The 22,254-nt window shown below is 41.3% G+C and overlaps 1 protein-coding gene across 11 annotated transcripts in view; it reads left to right on the top strand.

Moving 5' to 3' along the window:
- Positions 1 to 22,254, top strand: part of ARHGAP28 (Rho GTPase activating protein 28) — a 140,073-nt gene that overhangs the window by 82,908 nt on the left and 34,911 nt on the right. For 5 of the 11 annotated variants that reach the window (XM_081563358.1, XM_081563359.1, XM_081563357.1 and 2 more), the window contains exons 3-7: positions 1,008 to 1,225; positions 6,180 to 6,272; positions 9,917 to 10,009; positions 15,159 to 15,248; positions 19,857 to 19,941. In XM_081563358.1, the coding sequence (XP_081419484.1) occupies positions 1,008 to 1,225; positions 6,180 to 6,272; positions 9,917 to 10,009; positions 15,159 to 15,248; positions 19,857 to 19,941 (579 nt within the window). Of the gene's footprint in view, positions 1 to 1,007; positions 1,226 to 3,488; positions 3,618 to 6,179; positions 6,273 to 9,916; positions 10,010 to 15,158; positions 15,249 to 19,856; positions 19,942 to 22,254 lie in introns of those variants that run through there. The other 6 variants (XM_081563361.1, XM_081563360.1, XM_081563365.1 and 3 more) reach the window with 3 other exon arrangements.

The following is a 22,254-nucleotide window of genomic DNA, read 5'->3' on the forward strand; positions in this document are numbered from 1 at the left end:
TTGTGGGATCTTTTAAATGGGTGTCTCTCTTTTGCTCTCGCTCCTCTCTCATTTTTCTATTGTTTGCTCCTGGTGCAAAAGTACAATTGATTTTTGTAACCTGACCTTATATTTCATTATCTTTGTAAATTCACTCACCAGTAGTTGTCTACTACTAAATGTCTTAGGATTTTCTAAATAAACAAAGAGATTTTTGGGGAATAGAGACAGTTTTTACTCTTTCCTTTCTGACTTCTATGTTTTAATTTTTTTAATATTGCCTTATCATGCCAGTAAGGACTCCGTATAAGTTGAATGAAAGTAAGTAATGACAGTTTATATCCTTGCTGTGATCCCAGTTTTGCAGGGGAAGGGTTCAATATTCACCACGAGAAATGGTTGTAACTGTTAAGTTTTTATAGATGTTCTTTATCAATGGCCTTTTGTTCCCAGTATATTAGTTTCAGGTATACAGCATATAATTAGATATTTGAATACATATATGGTTGTGAAACAGTCACCAAAGTAAGTGTAGTTAATATCCATTGTCACACATCGTTACAAAATTGTTTTTCTTGTGGTAAGAACTTTGAAGATCCTATTCTCCTAACAATTTTCAAATACACAATAGAGTGTTATTAAATATAGTCACCATGCTATGCATTACATCCTCTTGACTTACTTATTTTATAACTGGAAGTGTGTACCTTTTGAACACCTTTACCCATCTTGCCCACCCCGACTCCTTGCCTCTGCTGAGCACACCATCTATTCTCCATATTTATGCTCTTGGGCTTTTTGCTTCATTTTGTTCTTAAACTCCACATGTAATGAGATCATATGGTGTTTGGTGTTTGTCTTTTCTCAGTCTCACTTACTTCACTTGGCATAATATCCTCAGGGTCCAGGATGGTCTTATTATGTTGTTTACTGATATTTCTTACTCGCTGATGTGTACAGACTTACAGATATACACGTCATCCAGTCACAGAATATTCTCACCTTCTTTTGGCGACTTCATTTTACAGAAGGAGAACTTGAAGCGGAGTGGTTGCAAGATGTGGGTTTATCAACCCTGATCTCCGGTGATGAGGAGGAAGATGGCAAAGCCTTGCTCTCTACTTTGACTCGAACCCAGGCAGCTGCAGTGAAGAAGAGATACAATACTTACACACAAACCTTGAGAAAAAAGAACAAGCAATCTGTCAGGGATGTCAGAGACATCTTCGGAGCCAGCGAATCTCCTGTAAGTAATGGACAGGGCTCGAAAGGTATGATCAGGGGGACGGAGGAGAATATGGAAAAACTATCAGGACAGTTCATAGCCATCCTCTAGCTTTAAAAGAGAAAACTGAAGCAGACAGCAACACGTAAGATTTTATAAACTTAAGTGACTGTTTCTTATTCCCCATGCAGCAGGCTCCCTGCACACAAAATTTATTCCCTTCTCTTGAAGTTGGAGGATAACTTCTTTGGTAATGGAGCACGTCTTTGTGGGTGGGTTCCAGGGAGCCTTTGCTTAAATCTGAGTGCTGACTGGAAGCTCTGTGGACAGGCAACGCACTCCTGGAGAAGTGGGCGCAAATCTCATGAACATGTCTGGGTGGTTTGCTTTAATTGGGGGTGGGAATGGGAGAGTGGTTAGGGTACCCTTTATGTTCAAAGTAATTAAAATAGTAAAAAGTGAGATGCAGCATTAATCAAGTGGGCCAGAGAATGATTCAGAAAAAATCAGGGTAGCCTCACATGTTTTCTGAGCCATGGCTGGTTGAAATTCCACTTCACCCTTGGCAGTTCCAGGGCTACAGTTTTACTTGCAAGGCTGTGAGTCACGTCCTCCTATTTCTATGGTCATTTCACTGCTAGCTCTGATCTACTTCATTCATCCATTTATTGTATCGTTGATGCAACAGATAATTATTGGATATGTCCTCTGTGCAATTCTTTTTTAAAAAAATATTTCTTTATTATTTATTTTTGGCTGTGTTGGGTCTTAGTTACAGCATGTAACTCTGAGTTGCAGTGCATGGTCTTTTTCTCTAGCTGAGGCGCACGGGACTCAGTAGTTGCAGCTCATGGGCTTAGTTGCCCCGCAGCATGTGGGATTTTAGTTTCCCAACCAGGGATCGAACCCACCTTCCCTGCATTGGAAGGTGGATTCTTAACCCCTGGACCACCAGGGAAGTCCCTCTGTGCAATTCTTATATCAGGTTCTATGCAGCTAGGATTCATGGACCTAGGATTCATATATAGGAAAAGGGGAACTTGATACTCTGTTGCAGGCACAGATAAAGTTGGCTAAGGCCAGTTAGTTAATCACTTGGAATTAGGTTTCTTATCTGCTTAATTGTGATATCAATAATGACATAAATTAAAACTTCAAGGATATTGGGTTGTGACATAACTGAAAACAGTCTCTAATTTGAGTTACTTTAGGTTGTGTGTCAGGCAGGTCTTCTCTTAGATACATTAATCAGAGTGGGGTTGCCAGAGCAGCTCATGTCTATGGAGTTAAGCTTTGCCTGTGTGTTTACAACATCCCAGAAGAACCCTGGCCTTTAGACTTGTCATTGTTGTTGTTGTTGAGTCACTCAGTCACATCCAAATCTTTACAATCCCATGGACTGCAGCACACCACACTTCCCTGTCCTTCACTATCTCCTGGAGTTTGTTCAAACTCATGTCCATTGAGTCAGTGAGGCCATCTAACCATCTCATTTTCTGTCATCCCCTTCTCCTCCAGCCTTCAGTCTTTCCCAGCATCAGGGTCTTTTCCAATGAGTTAGCTCTCTGCATCTGGAGAAGGCAGTGGCATCCCACTCCAGTACTCTTGCCTGGAAAATCCCATGGACAGAGGAGCCTGGTAGGCTGCAGTCCATGGGGTCGCTAAGAGTCGGACACGACTGAGCTACTTCACTTTCACTTTTGACTTTCATGCATTGGAGAAGGAAATGGAAACCCACTCCAGTATTCTTGCCTGGAGAATCCCAGGGACGGGGGAGCCCGGTGGGCTGCCATCTATGGGGTCGCACAGAGTCGGACACGACTGACGCGACTTAGCAGCAGCAGCAGCAGCAGCTCTCTGCATCAGGTGGCCAAAGTATTGGAGCTTCAGCATCAGGTCCTTCCAATGAATATTAAGGGTTGATTTCCTTTAGGATTGAATGGTTTGATCTCCTTGTTGTCCAAGGGAACCTCAAGAATCTTCTCCAGCACCACAGTTCGAAAGCATCAGTTCTTTGGCACTCAGCCTTCTTCATCCAACTCTTAGAACTGTCTACAACTCTTAGAACTGTCTAAAGTAGTGGAAATGACCCATTTCTGTGCTCTCCAGTGTGATAGCCCAAGCCACATGTGGCATCAGCACTTGAAACATAGCTAGTGTAAGTAAGGAATGAAAATTTTAACTGTGTTCAATCATAATTGATTTAAACCTAAATTGTCACATGTGGCTTGTAGCCAGTATATTCATCACAGTTCTAGAATCTTCTGCCATGTATAATGAGTTATAGCAGAATGAGGGAAGGCATTCTGAGTTCTGTGCTGTTTGAACTTTCAGCCTGGTTGAAATCTGTGTCTTCCTGGAAGGTGAGATTGTCTCCAGGCGGAACTGAGTACAGGCAATGCTACAACTTGAGGTCAGGCTCCATACAGACAAGTCCTGGACTAGATACATATCAAAGGAAAGGTTTGCCCTTCAGGTTTAAATTTCCAGCATCATTTTCCACTTATCGCCCAGATAATCTTGAGCGAGTACTAAGAACTTGGCCTACATGCATTCTTTCCCCATTTCTGTTTCTGGATACTTCAGACTAAGATTTTTCATTTTCCCTTGCTATTGTTGTTCAGTCGTGTCTGACTGTTTGTGACCCCATGGACTGCAGCACGCCAGGCTCCCCTGTCCTTCACCATCTCCCAGAATTTGCTCCAGTTCACGTCCCTTGACTTGGTTGTGGTATCTGACCATCTCATCCTCTGCTGCCCCCTTCTCCTTTTGCCTTCAGCCTTTCCCAGCATCAGGGTCTTTTCCAGTGAGTTGGCTGTTCCCATCAGGTAGCCAAAGTATTGGAGCTTCAGCATCAGTCCTTCCAATGAATATTCAGGGTTGATTTCCTTTAGGATTGACTAGTTTAATCATGCAGTCTAAGGGACTCTCAAGTGTCTTCTGCAGCACTGAAGTTCAAAAGCATCAATTCCTCTTCCCTGGCAAACTGCAAAATATAGACGTATCTGTAGCTTGTCTTGAATCCCCCAGCTACTCAAGAAAAATGCATAACTAGCCTCTCTAGGTTTCCTAAAACTTTGCACTGTAGCCACATAGAAACAGTGCTTCTCCTTTCACTTGGACCCTGAAGGGAATTATAATGTGGGCACTTTCCCACTGGGGCTTAAGTGTTAATGAACAGTCTTATTTTTCTCATTTTTCCATAGCATGTAAGTGCAGTAAACTGTTCAGTATTTAACTCCAGCAAAGGCAAAGAGATGACCACATTCCTGGTGGGCCAGGGGAAGTGGCCTGGGGCCTTCCTCCTGTGCACCTCCCTCTTCTCCACCCAGTCTTGCTGCTGGAGCTCCAGCTCTAGAGACAGTGGGGAGTGAGGCAGGCCAAGTGGTCGCAGGTGGAAGAAGATGATCAGTCTGTCACCACAGGGACCGTTAAGTTGAATCCTGAATACATTTAGCTGCTGCCTGCTCTTCTCCTAAATGGCTGTTGTCTTCTGAATTAGGTGATGCCTTCCTGCTCATTAAATTTTCATTCTGGAGATGTGCTTTTTCTCGATCAGCATTGACCTTCCACACATTTTTCTCTTGTACCTTTTTTTCAGGCCCAAGTTTTTCTGTACCCTTATCAAACCGTTCTTGCTTGCGTTTTATCTTCCAGGAACATCCAGCAATTTCTGTTCTGCTAATGGAAATATTTTGTGGTTTCTAGATCTACTCTTTGAGAAAAGTATCTCTGACATGTTGAGTGATTTGCAGGGGCAGGAGAATATGCCATCTTGATCCAAGTTTCTTATGTTGATTTCTCAGTAGTATGTGTTTCTTCCAAAAAATGTGGTTATTTTCCTTGTTATAAAAGTAATACGTAGTCTTTAATGGAAATTTAGAAAATACGGACAAGCAAGGAAAAACATGACTATTTCTATGGGCCCAAATAAAATTTTGTGATTAATTGACTAGTCAATAAATACAATTTTCAGTGAAATTCTATTCTAAAAGAATAGACTATTTAAACCTTGTTTTAGTAGAACTCTTATACACTAAATCACAGATACTAAGTCAGCGTTTGGGTACGTAGTGCAAGATCTCAAATCCATTTCATCATGAGCCCAAACAGAATTTTTCTAATATTCAGAAGCTGTGAATCAGTTATTACCTCCAGTAATACATTTCACTGAGCAAAACAGTCAACCGAATCTATTTTCAATTTCATAATTGAGAAACAGATAAAGGTGGGACTAACTCACAATTAACTGTATAAATAAAGGCATACAGTCCTTTTTAAAAAAAACATGATTATATCACATATATACGCTTGACTGCATGGCACAGAAAAGCCAAGAGTTATACAAGTACAAATGAGGAAACTGAAAGGAGGTGTTCCTTTGCTTTAGCACAGATCCAGCTTCCTTCCATCTTTCTGTTTTGTCTTTCATGCATGGCCTTCATCCTTCTGCATCCAGCCCGAGGGGGCTGGGCCTGTCCTGACAACCACATCCATGTTCCTGGCAGCTCCTGGTACTTGTACCTCCTGCCTGTCTCTCTCTGCCTTCAGTTTCCCAGAAATCTTACTTGGTAAAATTCCAGTTACCTCTCATGGCCTGGAAACATATGATCACTCTTAGCTACAAGAGAGCCTGGGAAATTAATACTTTCTAATTGTACACAATTTTTTTTTCCTTAAAAAAAAAAATCAAGACCCTATTAAGAAAGACAGGCAACTGGGTTTGGGGCAGGTGGTTAATTTACAGTGTCTTCCACAGAGACCAGTGTCTGTTACTGCATCTGGTGTGTGGTGAGGTCCCAGGACTGGCTGCCAAGTGGCCACATGCAGTGCTGGGTGCACAGGCAGTCTTATCTGTGGGTGTCTCACCAACTCTGTATGAACGTGCACACTGTATGCATAATGCGTGATTGAATGCGCAGTGACCCCAGGGAGAATGTGCCTGAATAAAAATGCACTCTGTTTTTCTCAATAGCCAGATGATTTTTGTTGTGTCCCAGCTCCTCTTCTGGATGTGAGCCCGGATGAAGGAAGGATGCCAACGGTCTCCTGCAGAAATGGTCAGCTGGTAAGACAAAGAGAGGGGTGCGAGCGCCCAGGGGTCAGGAGAAGTGGTTACTTCAAGGCAACCTGAAAAATTTGAAGGAAAAAAGAAAAACTTATCTTGTAACAAGGAAGAAAAAAAGGGTCTCAGACTCAGGAATGAATAATTAAATAGTTAAATCTGCAAACAATAACGTGGCCTCCTTGTACCTACAGTGACAAAAACAACCACAGCTGCGGCTGCTGGGAGTCAGGACTGGAGGAGGCTGTCAGCTGAGCCATTGTTCTCTCTGCTGAGTGCACAGTGGAAAATTTTAGGCTACCTTCTTTGAATCCTTCAGAATTAATTTAATTCTCACCGTAAGAAATATTTTGACATTTCAGTTATTTTCTAAATGTAAATCTGTCATGGGGACACAGTACTGCAGCCTCTGGAAAGTGTCACAGTAAGTGGGAAAAAGGCACAGTCTCACACAGAAGGTAAACGCACTTCACTAGAGCCCACCTTGCCCAGGTTAGTACAGAGTTTCAGAGTGCTGATCGGAGTTCAGAACTGCCACTGAGGCTATTTTAGCGAAAGAGAAGACTCTCAAGCTGTGGTCTGCACCTCCTGGCATGAGGCTGGATCCTCTTAGTGAGCATGCCCTTCACCCTGAGAAGGACATGGGTTACTGACATCTGTCTCCACTTGGCTTCCTGGCAGCAGAAAATCTACAGGGAGAGACTTGCTTCTCTCATGCCTCTGTGTTTCCTTTTCCGTAGCCCTGTATTTTCCTTCCCAGCAGAGGGAGAGGGGTTCTCTGTTGGTCGAGGAGTGACCCCTGTACCATTCTTGATCTGATGAAGATGATGGTGATGATGATGTTTAGATTCTCTGCTGTTTCCTTCCCTCTTACACATGTCTTATGTGGGGCACTCTGTCTGCACTCTACAGGCCAGCCCCTTGTCCCTTCCAGATTATCTCCATTTTCCCTTTTCTTCTTTTCATTTCTTGCATTAAATTCACAAAACTCTTAAATTGTCTCTTACATTTCCCGTGTCTTTTTGTCCATTTGTTCTGTATGCTAGCAGATTTTGTCAACATCATCCTATGGAAACCTACTTCTAATTTTTGTCAAGAGTGGTTATAATTGGGTCTCTGTTGATTTTTAAATTCAGCAATCATCCTGTTAATTCATAAGAACTCCTGCTTTTTGCACTGATTTACACTTTCTTGTAATAGGTAGTCCTGACTGATGATTGCAGTAGTCTCTCAAATCTCTCTGAAATTGTTACATCATCATAAGCCTTTTTCTCTTCCCTTGATTATCTCTTTCTCCCAGAATGTTTATCATTATCTGTATACTTCTTTTTTTCCAAAAATATTGATTTTTCTCCATGGCTAACTTTTTTATAGTGTTGATTTTTCTCCAGTGACTGATGATCCTTGGTGATTGGCTAGATTGCTTAGTTAGTGACTGTTAGGACATGTCTTTGGTGTATGCTTTCTCTGCCATTATATAGATGTTTTCCTAAAGAGCTCTTTATTGATTAAGAAGGCTGACTTTGGGTCCTGTGTAAGTCAGTAAGGTGTGTGAACAGTCTGTGAAGGGACATTATTTTAACAGCATACATGGATGAGTCTGTGCGTGTGTGTGTGTAAACAGGTATACATACACAGATAAATACATGCATGCACACACCCTCAATGCCAAAGGGAAAGTAACAGATGACATCATTCCCAGATAAAATTCATGTTTTCCTATTACTTTCCCACCCACATCTTTCATGAAGGTCCAAAGTGACCTGATATTGAGGTCTGTCATGGTCCCAACGCTCGGCCTCTTTCTTAGGCAGGTGGCTCACTTCATCCTGAAGGCTTTCCTTGGGTTTATGCCTGGCTTCTGCCCGCTGCTCAGTGTAAAGGGGGCTGTCAGGAGGTCTTCGGCCCCTTCACTGAGCAAACACTTCACACTGAATTATCCTGGCTGTCGCCCTGGAGCCTCTTCTGTCCTGTGTAATTATCAGTCTAAGTTTGGTTGTTCATTTGTCTGTGTTTTGTGGATTTGCCCTTTCTTTGCCAGCAGTGTTGTCTTATGCCCTTCTAGGCTGAGAATTTCTCTATGATTATGAAGCAAATTATTTTTTACTTTTTAGGAATTTCTAACAATTGTTCATCTGTTAGGAGAATACTTTGTTGGTTTTCAGTGCCCTTTGGAGCTGTACTTATAAAAATACGCCCTTTCTCTGTTGGGAGTGGTTCACTCTCTGTTCTCCATCCTGACCTAAGTTTTCTTGTACTGCTTTTTAGCATTGTTTCCACTTCCAAAGAGATGTGTGTTCTTCACGTGAATAGCATGCGTACACACTGGGGGAAAGTTAGAAAATACGGAAAAAGAAGTTTCTAAGATCTCATGTGAAAGTTTATTTCATGAATACCCAGCATGTTTAATTTTGCAAAGCGTTGTTTTAATCATGGATAGAATGTTTGCATCTTATTTGGGGAAATTTGCCATTGTATCACAAATGCTGCTAAAAAATCTTAGAGCGTATACACAAGGCCTACAGAGCAGTGCATTACAGTCAGAACAGTCTCCGATACATTTGCTGCATAGTTGCATGGTAAAAAATCAGAGCCTTTCCAAATCTCAGAGAATGGGAATGAAATATTTGGCTCAGTCATATGTGTTTGTGAGATAATCGGTCTAATGTTTTTCTAGTTTCATAATTGAAAGAGCGCTGAATGCTCTTGCTTTTGATTTGTAAATCATTCCAAAATATAGTCATAAAGTCTGACTTTTAAGTAGCGTAGTTTTATCAGTAAGCTTCCTGACTTAGACAATTAGAGGTTTGTTTTCCTTACAAAATAAGGACTCTGAGGCTAGTATGACTAATACCTCTTTCATGGACCTACCAATTTTTTAATCTTTCCATTGTGCTCCATGTAGCATGCAGGCTAATATTTAATGCTTGTGGGATGTCTAGGCATCACACGTGTCATGTCCACGTCCTAGAAGAAGCATCAGTCAGCTTGGTTCCATCCACGTCAGCAAGAGAACACTAGCCTTCCCAGCTGTTCTCCATAGTAACATTTTACCAAAATCGCACTGGACCGAACCATCATAGCATCACACTTAGTCCCCTTAGACAGACACACAGCATCCTACAGCGAGATCGTGATATTCGTATGTTAGAGGAGAAAAGAAAAGTGAGTTTTGGCAGGCAGGTAGTGGTGTCTGCTTTTGAGACTCATTTCTGTTCCAGTGCACGGTACTTAAGAGGATCAGCATCCTTTCAGAGAAGAATGCTCTTACCATTACATTTTAGTCCTTAACTCTGTATCTCCACAGGGCTGTGCCTTTAAACTGATTCTAGTGTGATGTGTAACTGAGTAAACCATCACACTGGGAAAGATGTGTGTGTATGCTAAGTCACTTCAGTCATGTCCACCTCTTTGAGACCGTATGGACTGTAGCCCTCCAGGCTCCTCTGTCCATGGGGATTCTTGGGCAAGAATACTGGAGTGGGTTGCCATGCCTTCCTCCAGGGGATCTTCTCAACCCAGGGATCGAACCCACCTCTGTTAAGTCTCCTCCGTTGGCAGGCAGCTTCTTTATCACTTGCGCCACCTGGGAAGCCCTTATTGGGAAAGACGTGCCTGGATAAAAGTGACTTCACTTCTCTCCTTAGCCAGGTGACACCTGTGACAGCCATGCTAGCGAGCTGGATGGCACCCAGGAGGGAAAAGCGCTGCCAGGAATCATCAAAGCCAGCGGCCCCTCGGTAAGTGATAGAGGACACGGGGAGGGATGAGACAGGCAGCCGGTCCTTCAAGACAACCACGCGGAACCTCACCGCAGGGCAGCATAATTAAGGTAGCTGGACAAGCACAGCTGTCAGCACACCCGTCTGCCTTTATTCGGAGGAAACCATTCAGCAGTAAGTGAACCCAAGGTTAATAGTTACAGCCACAAATAACTACATGCTCTGTTAAAACAGACACAAAACCACAAAACCAATGCGGGTAGGCATTTCTTTATGACACATTTAGTCCCTTTACATTTTTCTCTTATTTTAAAACATTCTCCTATGAGTATTGGTTCCATTGGGTCCCAGGTCCACTGGATACGGATGTCAGGTCATGGGACAGCAGCAGGTGTTTCCCCAGCGCAGGGCGAACACCGGGCACCTTACTTCTGAGTGCTCTTCATGCCAGGTGTCCAGGGTCCCCTTCCCTCCCCCACCGCATGCATTTCCCCAGAGCCACTTCTCACCCCCAACACTCCACCCCCCACTTACCCGGAGCAGACATCAGGCAAGCCCTGGGAGAAAGATCCAGCATCTGTCACTTTATAGACAAGGAAGGTTGCTTTATTCATGGTTTAGCCAGAGCCTCCTCTCACATCTGTTTTTACGTGCACTTCTATCCTGAGCTATCTTTTCTCTCCCTTGATGAAGCTTGAATACTCCATTTTTGCTTTACTTTTTCCATCCTCATATTCCCTCCCCTCAGGAAGTTAGGGGAGGGAATGCTGAATCCCAGAAGGTTCCCTCCTCCCTGCTGAGACAGTATTGGTGGTGTGACTTTTTCTTCTTTTTTTCAGTTATGTTTGTTGACGCTACTAGGTTTTAGGAAAGAAAGGCTTGGTCATCTGAAGAGTCCATATAATACGTTATGATTTTGTTAAAGTTCAACATGTTGGTTTTGCAATAAACTACCTACAATAAAGGAATTGTCTATTATAATATATATAATTGCCTATTGTCTATATATTATATGTGGTTGAGTCTTGACTCTAAATCATAAATGCCATGAAATCTGGGCATTTACAAAAGATTTATTTACAAAAAGGCTTACAACCCAATCTACAATCCTCACAAACTACAGATCGTTCGTATAGATAAGAGAAAACATTTTCCTTATGTGTAGTTGACATAAATGAATTAGTCATTTGAAGTGTCAGTTAATTCAAAAGGGAAAGTAGTCGATCTGGTTATTTCCAATGCCTTAAGTAAAAATCAAATAGCTACATTTGCTATTGATTTATAATTCACTGCAAAATACAATCATACCATCTGTTAAAAATGATCATTTACATCTGTGTTTGCTTTATAGAAAAGAAAATCTAAGAAACCTTGCTTTAAACAAGTAGGAGTTTGTTTTAATCACAAAGAAGCGACTAATGGTGGGTAAACCAAGCTGGTACAACTACAGTGCAGTGCCAACCTTAGAGTGAACTTCTGACTTTTTTCTCCCATGCTGCCACCATAGCATGTGGATTTAATCCTTAAATCCACAAGATGGTTAGCAAACACGTATTAGATGGCTCTTGCTTTACTTGAATTGAGTTTCAGTATCCTAAATTTTCTCTCACGTTACTCTCTTTTGCTCAGATTTCTTCATCTTTATGTTCCAGGTTAGTAATTTTTTTCTTGGTCATGATTCTGTTATCTTGTTTAGCTTCTCTCACTCCTTGTAAATTTCAGCAAACATATTCTTATTTCCCAAGAACAACTTTTTTCTCTGTGATTTACCCATCATGGTAGCTGTAGGTTCTTGATTCATAGCAGCTATATAGACCCTTGAAGATAATTATATTATTTGTAAGGAATGGGATTATGATTAGTTACCTCTTTTTTTACTGATAGATATTTTTAAAACAAGTGCCTGCATTTTAGGTATATAACTCAGTTCATTTTGAGAAGTGTTTTTACCTGTGTAATCACAGCCAGTCAAAACAGAGAACATTCCAGTCACCCCAGACGTTTCTCTCAGGCCTTTTCCCACCCACTGTCCTCTTTCTCCTCAGAGGCAAACCCTGTTGGGAGTAATACTCACTCTTGTGTCTGGCTTATTGCGCATAAAATAATTTTAAGATTCATCCACTTGTTGCATGCATTAGAAATTTAGTCCCTTTATCACTAACAATAATCATTGTGTAGATATACTGCTGTTGGTGTATCTGTTCACCTGATGATGGACATTTGCATTGGTTACACTTTTGAGCCATTATGAATCATGCCGCCATCAACATTCATTTGTAACAGTAGAAAGGGTACGTACTCTCATTTCTCTTTGCTAAACACACAGCATAATTCAGGTTGTTGGCAACCAAGCCACCGTCAGCCCTATCACTCGTAAATTCAGCAAGGAATAATTCAATAAATCAAAAATAACTAAATTCTGTATTTTCGAGAAAGCTTCTATAGGCAGAAACAGCAGCAACAGAAACTAAAATCTTAATTTTTTATTGGAGTATAGTTGCTTTACAAGAAACTAATATTTAAATGTATATTTTAAGCAACTTATACTGAGAAAATAAATTGGAATAAATAACTTTTTTACTAAAAAACTAAATAAATGTGTATTTTAAGGCAAGGATGTTGTCGACTAAAGCTTGGTCCTTGTGGGTGAGCTCGTACAGAAAATTAAGACTACTATGTAAATTTCTTTTCAGTATTTTTGGTCTCAACTAAGAAACAGATATTTAGTTTTTCCCAGTTATTTCCCAAATGTAAACATCTTGTGTGGAGAACATGCTAGTTTCTGGAACATGTAGCAGTAAGTGACACAAGCAGTGGAGTCTTGCCCAAGTGAGAGGACCGTCTGATGAGGGACGCGCACACCTCCAGCGGGGCCTGGGTGGGGACGGAGGGACAGCAAGTGTCCCCCGGTTTACAGTGCAGGGAGAGCTTCTCCCCAAGACTCTGTGTCCTGTTTTCTTCCCGTCCAGATCCCCAGACCCTCCCTCATACTCTCCCTGTCTATCAGAATCCTGTCACAGCAAGAGGGTAGGAGGACCCACCAAAGGGAAACAGGGCAGAAAGTGTTCAACAAAGTAGCAGATGCCAGCACACTCTCAGGGGACCACAGCCCCTGGGTCTGTAAAGTTCTTTGCAGTCATTGTGCAAATCTTTATTGATTTTTGACTGATTACTGTAGGAAATTGCTGTGTGTTTCCTTTGCAGCCTTGTAGATTGATTTTTTTTAAGAGGCCAAAATTGTTGATTGTGTGTTTTTGAGAGTGATTGGGGTGTACTTAACTTTAAAGGGGTAAAAGTACATATAGGGGTCAGGTAGGTTAGTAAACACTCCCCAGATGCAAAACTAATGAAGGGCAAAGCTGATTTCATTTCCCCATCTCCCCTCCACGTCTTGTGTGGTCTCCCAAGTTGCCTTTCTCTTAGACCCCCTCCTCCCTCAGTATCCATGGGGAATGGGTTCCAGGACCCCCTAGAATACCAGAATCCAAGGGTGCTCAAATCCCTTATATAAAATGATGTGGTACTAGCATATGACCTACGCACACCTTCCCTAAACCATCTCTAGATCACTCGTAATACTTATTACAATGTACATGCTATATAAATGGTTACTGGCATGTGCAAAACTCAAGTTTTAGCTTTTGGGAGCTTTCTGGGTTTTTTGCTTTTTCAAATATTTCAGTGTTATCTGTCCATCTGGATTGGATGAATCTGCCAGTGGAGAACCTGTGGAGACAGAGGGTCAAGTGTACTCAGACCAGGAGCTCACCCATCCCAAAGCAGTTGGTTCATTTTATTTAGAATGATTTTGGGGTGTTTTTCTCAGATTATATTTTGGGGCTGTCTGTATATTTAAGGAATGATTGACTGCTTCATTCCTGGTTTGTAAACAACTCTTGACGATCTGCCAGCGGCTCTTTCCTACTCTGTACATCATGTTGTTTTTATCTTCCCTGTCTGAAAAATTTTCTTTTATGCTGCTTTCAGTTAGAGGTTTTTGTTTTACCAACCAGTTCTGTTTGCTTTTCATCTAGAAATGTCTGTCAGCTCTGGAATTCTTTGCTTGTTTCCAGTGCTGTTAAAAACCTGTTCCTTTAAAAATGTGTGTTTTTTTCCATCATTTTTAGTAATTTGGGGTGAGAGGGGAGCTGGATAATGGTGAGTTTGCCATCGTGACTTAAATTTCTTGTGCTAGTTCTTGTGTTTTATTTGTTCCTTTGAAGAAAAAAAAGCTCTTTGTTCATTTTTTAAAATAACACATACCATCTAAAGAAAATTCAGAAAATATGGTCAATCAAGATGAGTGACAGTTTTTTAAAAGACAAAATATCATGTGTTTTCATAAGTATCAAGTATATTTGATTTTGCAATGAAAGAAAAGAATATTCATGTCTTAAATTTCAGTAACACCACTGTACATTAAAGCGAAAATCTCCTTCTTCGAAGTTTATAAATTAAAAAGCATTTTGGTACTATTGCTACTGAATTCTAATCATTGCAAAAAAAAAGTCTTAGAATATAGTAAAAAAAATAATAAGATTAGACAAGTTTGTGTTTGGCTGCATGTAATAGGAAAGTAGGAGTTGCTTTGTTTCACGTGGAGATGATTATGAGGGATGGTCCAGGACTGACAAGGCAGCCACGTGATGCTCTCAGCACAGACCCACCCATATCTGGCATCCAGCATCCTCTCTGGAGCCAGACACCTGGAGACCCCGTGAAGCATGTAGCAGCTGACCCTCCTCTTTTCGGTCAGGAAACACTTACCTTTTCTGAAAACGCTCTTGGTAAAATTACACTTAAATTACACCTCATTGACCACATTTGTCACATGGTCACTTTTAGCTGCAAAGAAGCCCAGAAATCAAATTCTTTGGTTTAACATCTAGCTCCCTGAAACAAAACCAAGATGCTGTTCAGGAGGACGTAGTTTGTGGCAGATGTTAGCAGGGTCTGCCACAGGGGCCAGGGTCTGCCAGAAGGCCCGGCCTTCGGGTGGCTCACGGTGATAATCCCTGAGGGGCTGCTGCAGTCCCCCCCACCCCCCCGCCACAGTCACAGCTTTGTGTGTTGCCACATGTATCCACATATGTACACGTGGAATACACACAAACATGATAGAAAGCATTTGCCTAAATAAGAACCATGCTCTCATTTCTCCATTTAGCCAGATGGTGCTTCTCTCAACAGTAGTACCCTATCAGATGGGTCCCAGGATGAAGAATGGAGTTTTGCTGTTCCCAGGAGTGGCTCCATGGTAAGTCATCACCTGCCCGGACAGTTGCATGTCAGGGAAAAGTTGCAGGTTCAAGGCAAGAAGAAGCAATTTCTTCAAACAGGTGAAATGGACTAGCATTGTAAGGAAACCACAGCTGCCAGTGGACACACCAATCTGGAATGATTAGGAAGAAGGCACATCAAAATACTGGGGAATGACTAGATCTCATTTTGAAAGAGGACTCCATGAATTAATGCCAATGCAGTGTTCTTTACGAGGATCAAACATGGAGGAATTTGTTATTCTTTGATGTAAATATATAATCTGTAAAAACTGTTAGGTATAGTTTTATGCCAAGGCCTGGCATTATTGCAGCCATAAAGCTTTGATTAATTTTTCAGTGGGTAGGGTCTGGGGGTTATATTCCTTTCAATCCCAACTTGTATGAATTTGATAATGTATATTTGTTCTAGCAAAACATCCAGTTCAGTATATGTTGGTGTGTGTGTGTGTGTGTGTACATAAATATATAGTTATATATAATATATTTATGTATTTAGGTGCATAATTTTAACATTTTCTGTGTAGGTGGCTATTACTCCTTTTTTCTTCCTAAGATTTATGTCTTTTATGTCAATCAGAATGTAAATACTTGCCTGTGTGGGCAATATTTTTTTTAAAGTCACTACCTTTAATTAATTAAGCCTACTTTTTCTATTAAATTAAATTAATATAAATTATATGAATTTATTTAATCTAATTTTTTTTTTTCATTCGTTCTCAGGATGACTTGGACAATTTTTTCTAGTCTCTTAGATTATAGACCTATTTCATTTATTTTTAAACTTTCTTACTTGCATTTAAGGTTAAGAAGTAATCTGAATACTTTGGCTATTCTCATGGTTTTTGGAATTTATTACTCTCACTGTCTTTAATATTTAGTTTATAATTTCAGATGAGATTCAGTATTTAATCTGCGATGTCATCGGATTTCCTTTAAATTCACATTTGGATAGATGTTGTAGTTTTTATTTTTTAATTTAAAAATTGATTGCATATTCATCCATGAATGTGACTTATTTAAGTTCATCTCTGGGGAATTTCTCACAAAGTGGTTACAAGAGGTGGATTTCTCCATTCTGATCTCAGGTGCAGAAGAGGAATATGGTAGCCATGTTTTCTGTAATGACTCCAGCACAGGCAGCTTTAGTATCTGGAGTTACAAAATATAGATTCACATCATGAGAAAAAACCCAGCAACCAGTCAGGACAGTGGGGAACATCTATTAGTTGATAAATTTCTCTTTTAAGTAATTAACATGAAAAATATTTGGTATGGTGATTCTTCAACGTGAAGGAAATATGCTATAGTCAAAGTCTAGTTTTAAGGGAACTCACATAGCTTAGTTGGTAAAGAATTTGCCTGCAATACAGGAGACCCGGTTTCGATTCCTGGGTCGGGAAGATCCTCCTGGAGAAGGAAATGGCACCCCACTCCAGTAGTCTTGCCTGGAGAATCCCATGGACAGAGGAGCCTGACAGACCACAGATCATGGGATCGCAAGAGTTGGACATGACTTAGCAACCAATCCACCAAGCAGATAGAGCTAACCTTCTACATCTTGGGATTTAACATACTAATCCCTCAGCCTTGACCGTGCAGTCCCAGTGTAGTAGGATTTGGGCAGCAGGGCGAGCCCTGATGGCTGCGTGTCTTTGCCTCCCTTAAACCATCTGAGGCCCCAGTGGAAAAGTCTCACGGCTGGGATTGTAGGGAGATGGCAGGATCCATTATGGACAAGCCAGAGAAGTTTGTTTTAAGTGGGAGTGGCATATATGTTTGAAATAGTTTAAAATCACTAGAAAAAAATTTTAAGATTCTAATACTAATATGTTTAATGAGTAAAGGGATGTTTTAAAACTATGAATAAAAAAAAAAAAACCATGAATACCAAGCACTGAGCCTTTTCATTCAATGTGTTTCAAAACTCCTGGTCCCTTCATTGGCAGTGAGATCGTCCTTTTCATTTTCACCAAGTCATTCTCCTGCTTTAATACATAAGAAAAGAATGCTCTTTTGTTTGTTTTGTTCTGCTGTGTTTTAACCCTTATGAGTCTAAGTCTGAGCACCTTTACCTGGCTTTAACTCCTGGCAAATCAGGCTCTCCGTTGATCCTCTCATGAATCCGAAATGCTTCAGATTTCCATACCTGGAATTTATAATTCCATGCCTGGCCTGAATGCTTTGCCCACCTGCCTGCCTTTGTAAGTCCTTTTCATCATTCCTTGAGTTCCAGCACACAATCAACAACCTCTTCAGTGAGACCTTTTGGGCGGCACCTCCTTGCTCTCCATTACTCTCCAGTAAACACTTGTATTTTAGTGTAGAAATTCACTCTTAGCAGTGGACTGTCTTTTAATAATGTTCCATAAATGTTACTCTCTTCTCCTCATTGTAAGAAGCTGAAGAGCAAGGGTCACAATTTAAATTTCTTCTTCCCCCAGGAAAGTCCCAGAATCATTTACATTACAAAGATCGGGCCCTTGTTCAATACTGCAGGCTGGCTGGAGACCATTTAAACCCAAGGAGCAGATGACACATCTCCACTTTACAGATCATGAAATTGACATTTAGTCGTTTAAGCTTCCCAAACCATCAGCTTCAAGCCCAGCATGAATGTTGATTCTCAGGAGCCTATATTGGTGGCTCAGAGGTTAAAGCGTCTGCCTGCAATGCGGGAGACTTGGGTTTGATCCCTGGGTCAGGAAGATCCCTTGGAGAAGGAAATGGCAACCCACTCCAGTATTCTTGCCTGGAGAATCCCATGGATGGAGGACCCTGGTGGGCTACAGTCCACAGGGTCACAAAGAGTAGGAAACAACTGAGCGACTTCACTTTCACTTTCACTTTTCTCTACTGTAGATGAGTTATTTCAAAGTTTAATGAAGTGTTGCTCTGTAGGAAGACTTAAGGAAACCACTGAAAAGTGTTCCACATCGTTTTTGAAGATTTCATTGTGGGGGTAATCTTTATTCTGTGGTATTAGTTTTTAGAGCCACCAAATATATACTTGGGCTTCTGTGTTAAAATAATTGGGTATGCATTCGCATTCTGTTTACGTAATAAGATATGGCATATCTTTGGCATAAAGTAGGGAAAAGAGAAAACAAAGTTCAGCATTTGAGATTCCTTTGTGCAGTTTGTAGTGGTGGTGGTTTAGCCGCCAAGTCCTTTCTGACTCTTGTGACTCCATGGACTGTAGCCCACCAGGCTCCTCTGTCCATGGGATTTCCCAGGCAAGAACACTGGAGTGGGTTGCCATTTCCTTCTCCAGTTCACTTCATATTGCTGAATAAATATGAGAATAAAAGAAACAACACCAGGTTCTGGGGGAAAAAGAGCAGACTTATGTATGAAGAGCATATAAAGGATTCTTGATGGAGTAGCCAGTTTTCACCTTCAACATACTCATGGTTGATAACTTCCACATTAAAGTTCATATTTGTAGAAATGGTGGAATTTGTGTGTAAAGTTTTTACTAGTACCCACCTCAAGGAGCCTGATGGGCTATATTCCTTGGGGTTGCAAGAGTCAGATACGACTTAGCAAGTAAACCACCACCAGCATCCAATGTGAGTAGTAACACCAAACTCTATGAAGATATATACCCAGCTTCTGATAACATTGCAGGGGAGTGCAGCAGTGTGGCAGGATCACAGTGAAGAAAATAGCAAATTAATTAGGAGAGGACACAACTAGAAAACATGCTGAACCCTTTGGTAGTTATTATCCCTCTGTATTTTGTCATGAAGAAGTTAATGTATTAGTGTATTAATAGTAGCTAACCTTCATACAGTAGTCACTGTGTATCAGATGTTGTCCCATGAGATTTGTAGTCATTTAAAATTCATAAAAACTTGTTGAAATATGTTCTTTTATCATCTTCATTTTACAGACCAGGGAGACTAATAGAGGGTTCTGTAACTTGAAGTCATGTGAAGTGGAAGAGCCAGGATTAGAATCCAGGCAGCCTGGCCCCCGCATCCCTTCTATTAACCATCTAGTTATGTCATGACTTAGGGTTTATGACCAAAATGTATGACCAGCTGCATCAAGAATAACAAGTATAGGGACTCCCTGGTGCTCCAGTAGTTGAGAGTTCGCCTTCCAATGAAGGGGATACAGGTTCGATCCCTGATCAGGCAACTGAGATCCCATGTGCCTCTCAGTAAAAAATAAAAACAAAAACATAAAAACAGAAGCAGTGTTGAAACAAATTCAATAAAGACTTTAAAAATGGTCCACACCAAAAATTTCTTTAAAAAGTCAGAATGATAAAATAATTGTCAAACTATGTGACTGCAAGTTTTGTCATTTCTACATGTTAGGAAACATATGCCAGCAAACACTTGAGGAGACGTGGTTATTCTGACCTTGGCTTAGTTCTCTTGAGAAAACTGTGTGGGCTGTACAGGTCTGAACTGAGTGAGACAACAAAGGAAATCAGATGCCAGCCCTTCATGGAATCAAGAATTGCTTTTTGGTGAAGTAGTTCTAATGCACCGCCCAACATGTATCAGGTTGAAGCGCAGGGTAGCCTACATTCCTGGTGAACTGTTCTGTGTTCGTCTTCCCTTGGTTCACAGTCCATCCTGGAGGCCATTCCAGACGTGCCAGTTCATTCCAACGGCGCGGCAGACCCTGGACGGTCAGCGCGGAACGCCACAAGTGGTGAGTGATACAGCCTCCTCAGCCTGTGTCTTTTTGCTTTCGTGCTGACGCTCACTTCGGTGAGCAGTGGGTTTCTGAAGCAAAATGTATGTCTGTTTTTCTCACCTTTCTGATTTCTGTCACCCCGGACCTCTGCTCCCTCTACCTCCGAACACCCCGTCCTTTCACACCCAGTAGTCACATTGCAAGAGAAATCGTTTCCACCTTGATGACCACTGTGTCATTTAACTACTCATTCAGGTAGTGCCTTTGGTTTGGGGTCTCTTTGATAGGTAACCTGGATCTGCTGAACATCATCAAGCAGGCCGGGAAGTAGACACCATCTAAAAATCTCTAGTTATGCTCAAGTACGTGCAGCATCAGAGATGATTGTGATGTTTCCTTACAAAATAACAGGGTGAACTTTTAATGGGGCCTCTTCCACTTGAGAGCTGGGTGCTCTCCGTGGGTTCAGAGTGGAATCTCACATCCTCCTTGTAGGAAATAGGTCCCCTAAAGGCCACACTTTTGTAGTTCCTCAAAGTTCCCCCTAAAGATACACACTCCTCTCAGATGCAACAGAGCTCCATACTGTGAGCATTGGCTTCAAAATTCAAGTAAGCTTGGGTGATGAAATGTCCTAACATTGATCGATGGTTGCATAATGCTGCAAATATGCTAAAAATCATTGACTGTGCACTTCAAATAAGTGAATTGTTGGGCATGTGGATTACATTTTAATAATACTGTTATCAAAAAAAAAGAGAGAGAATGGATTTACCATAAATTATTCCACATCATTCTGTTTGCTGCCATGTTGTTATTCAGTTCGAATCGTACCACTGAGACGTAAAAGTGCACCTGGAGTAGTCCGGTGGTTTGGTGCATCAGCCTGTATAATCACCACTGTCCAAAGAATCTGCCCATAGATCCTTAAGAATTTAGAGTCTTGGGACTTCCCTGATGGTCCAATGGTTAAGAATCCACCTTGCAATGCAGTGGACGCAGGTTTGACCCCTGGTCTAGAAACTAAGATCCCATATGTCACTTGCTGCAGCTACTGAACTCACACTCCGCAATGAAAGATCCTGCATGCCACAGATTGAGTCGACATAGCCAAATAAATATTTAAAAAAGAAGAACAAGTAGTTAGAGTCTTATCTAACAATTAGCTATTACTCTGATTTGAATGCAAGTCTCTGTATGATGTGTGAAAATCATAACTTCGCCTTGTTATTTTCTGAGTTCTTACTGTATCTATTTATTGTGTTTTAAATCAATATTTTTTTTTTAGAATTTTAGATCTGTTGATTTACGAATTTCTCCACTAAACTTTTAATTGAGATAAACTAGGTCTTCTGTCATTTCTGTCTGTTGCTCCTTTTGTTCTATTTGGGTTTTAGTTACTGTTTATAGAAGAGAGTGGGGTTCCCAGGTCAGTGGTAAAGAATCTACCTGCCAATGCAGGAGATGCAGGTTTGATCCCCAGATCAGGAAGATCCTCTGGAGAAGGAAATGGCAACCCACTCCAGTATTCTGGCTGGGAAATCCCATGGACAGAGGAGCCTGGTGGGCTGCAGTCCATGAGATTGCAAAGAGTTGGACAGTGATTTAATATAGGTGAAGTTGCTTAGTCGTGTCCAACTCTTTGCGACCCCATGGACTGTAGCCCACCAGGCTCCTCCATCCATGGAGTTTTCCAGGCAAGAGTACTGGAGTGGGTTGCCATTTCCTTCTCTAGGGGATCTTCCTGACCCAGGGATCAAACCCGGGTCTCCCATATTGCAGACAGACGCTTTACCGTCTGAGCCACCAGGGAAGCCCTAAATATGAAGTTGTTTCCGCCTGGATTTAATATAGAAGATGGTAAAACTGATGAGTTCTTTTTTTGTCATCAAATAATTCTTTTCATGACATAAGAACAGTTTTTGCCAGGCAATAAAACAAGATGGCAAGCCAGACTTTCAGTCAAAAATCAGATTTAGGATTACTCAAGTGATTTCCCTTGCTTTTCGTAAGGAATCTATTGTCTTAATTTCAAACTTGAGAGAAACAGGTATAAGGGACAGGACGTGTCACCCATTCATCTTTGGCATGTGCACCATCTATGACCAGAAAACCAGGACAGAGTCACAGGAATCAGGATTAATTCACCTGAACAAATCTCACAGTGAAGGGCAAACTGGATTGGAACAAATCTGAAGCGGCATAGTTCCACAGTTTGGGGTAAAAACCCAAGAGGAGTGAAAGTAGGCAGAGCTTTTCTGTGGGGCCGCCACCCTTTCTCCATCTGCTTTAAGCTTTTGCTTCCCCAGTAGCAGCGGTGTTGAGTAT

This window comes from Giraffa tippelskirchi, chromosome 14 (genome assembly GCF_054371585.1).
Source record: "Giraffa tippelskirchi isolate mGirTip1 chromosome 14, T2T-mGirTip1v1.2.pri, whole genome shotgun sequence".
NCBI classification, from domain to species: Eukaryota; Metazoa; Chordata; class Mammalia; order Artiodactyla; family Giraffidae; genus Giraffa; species Giraffa tippelskirchi.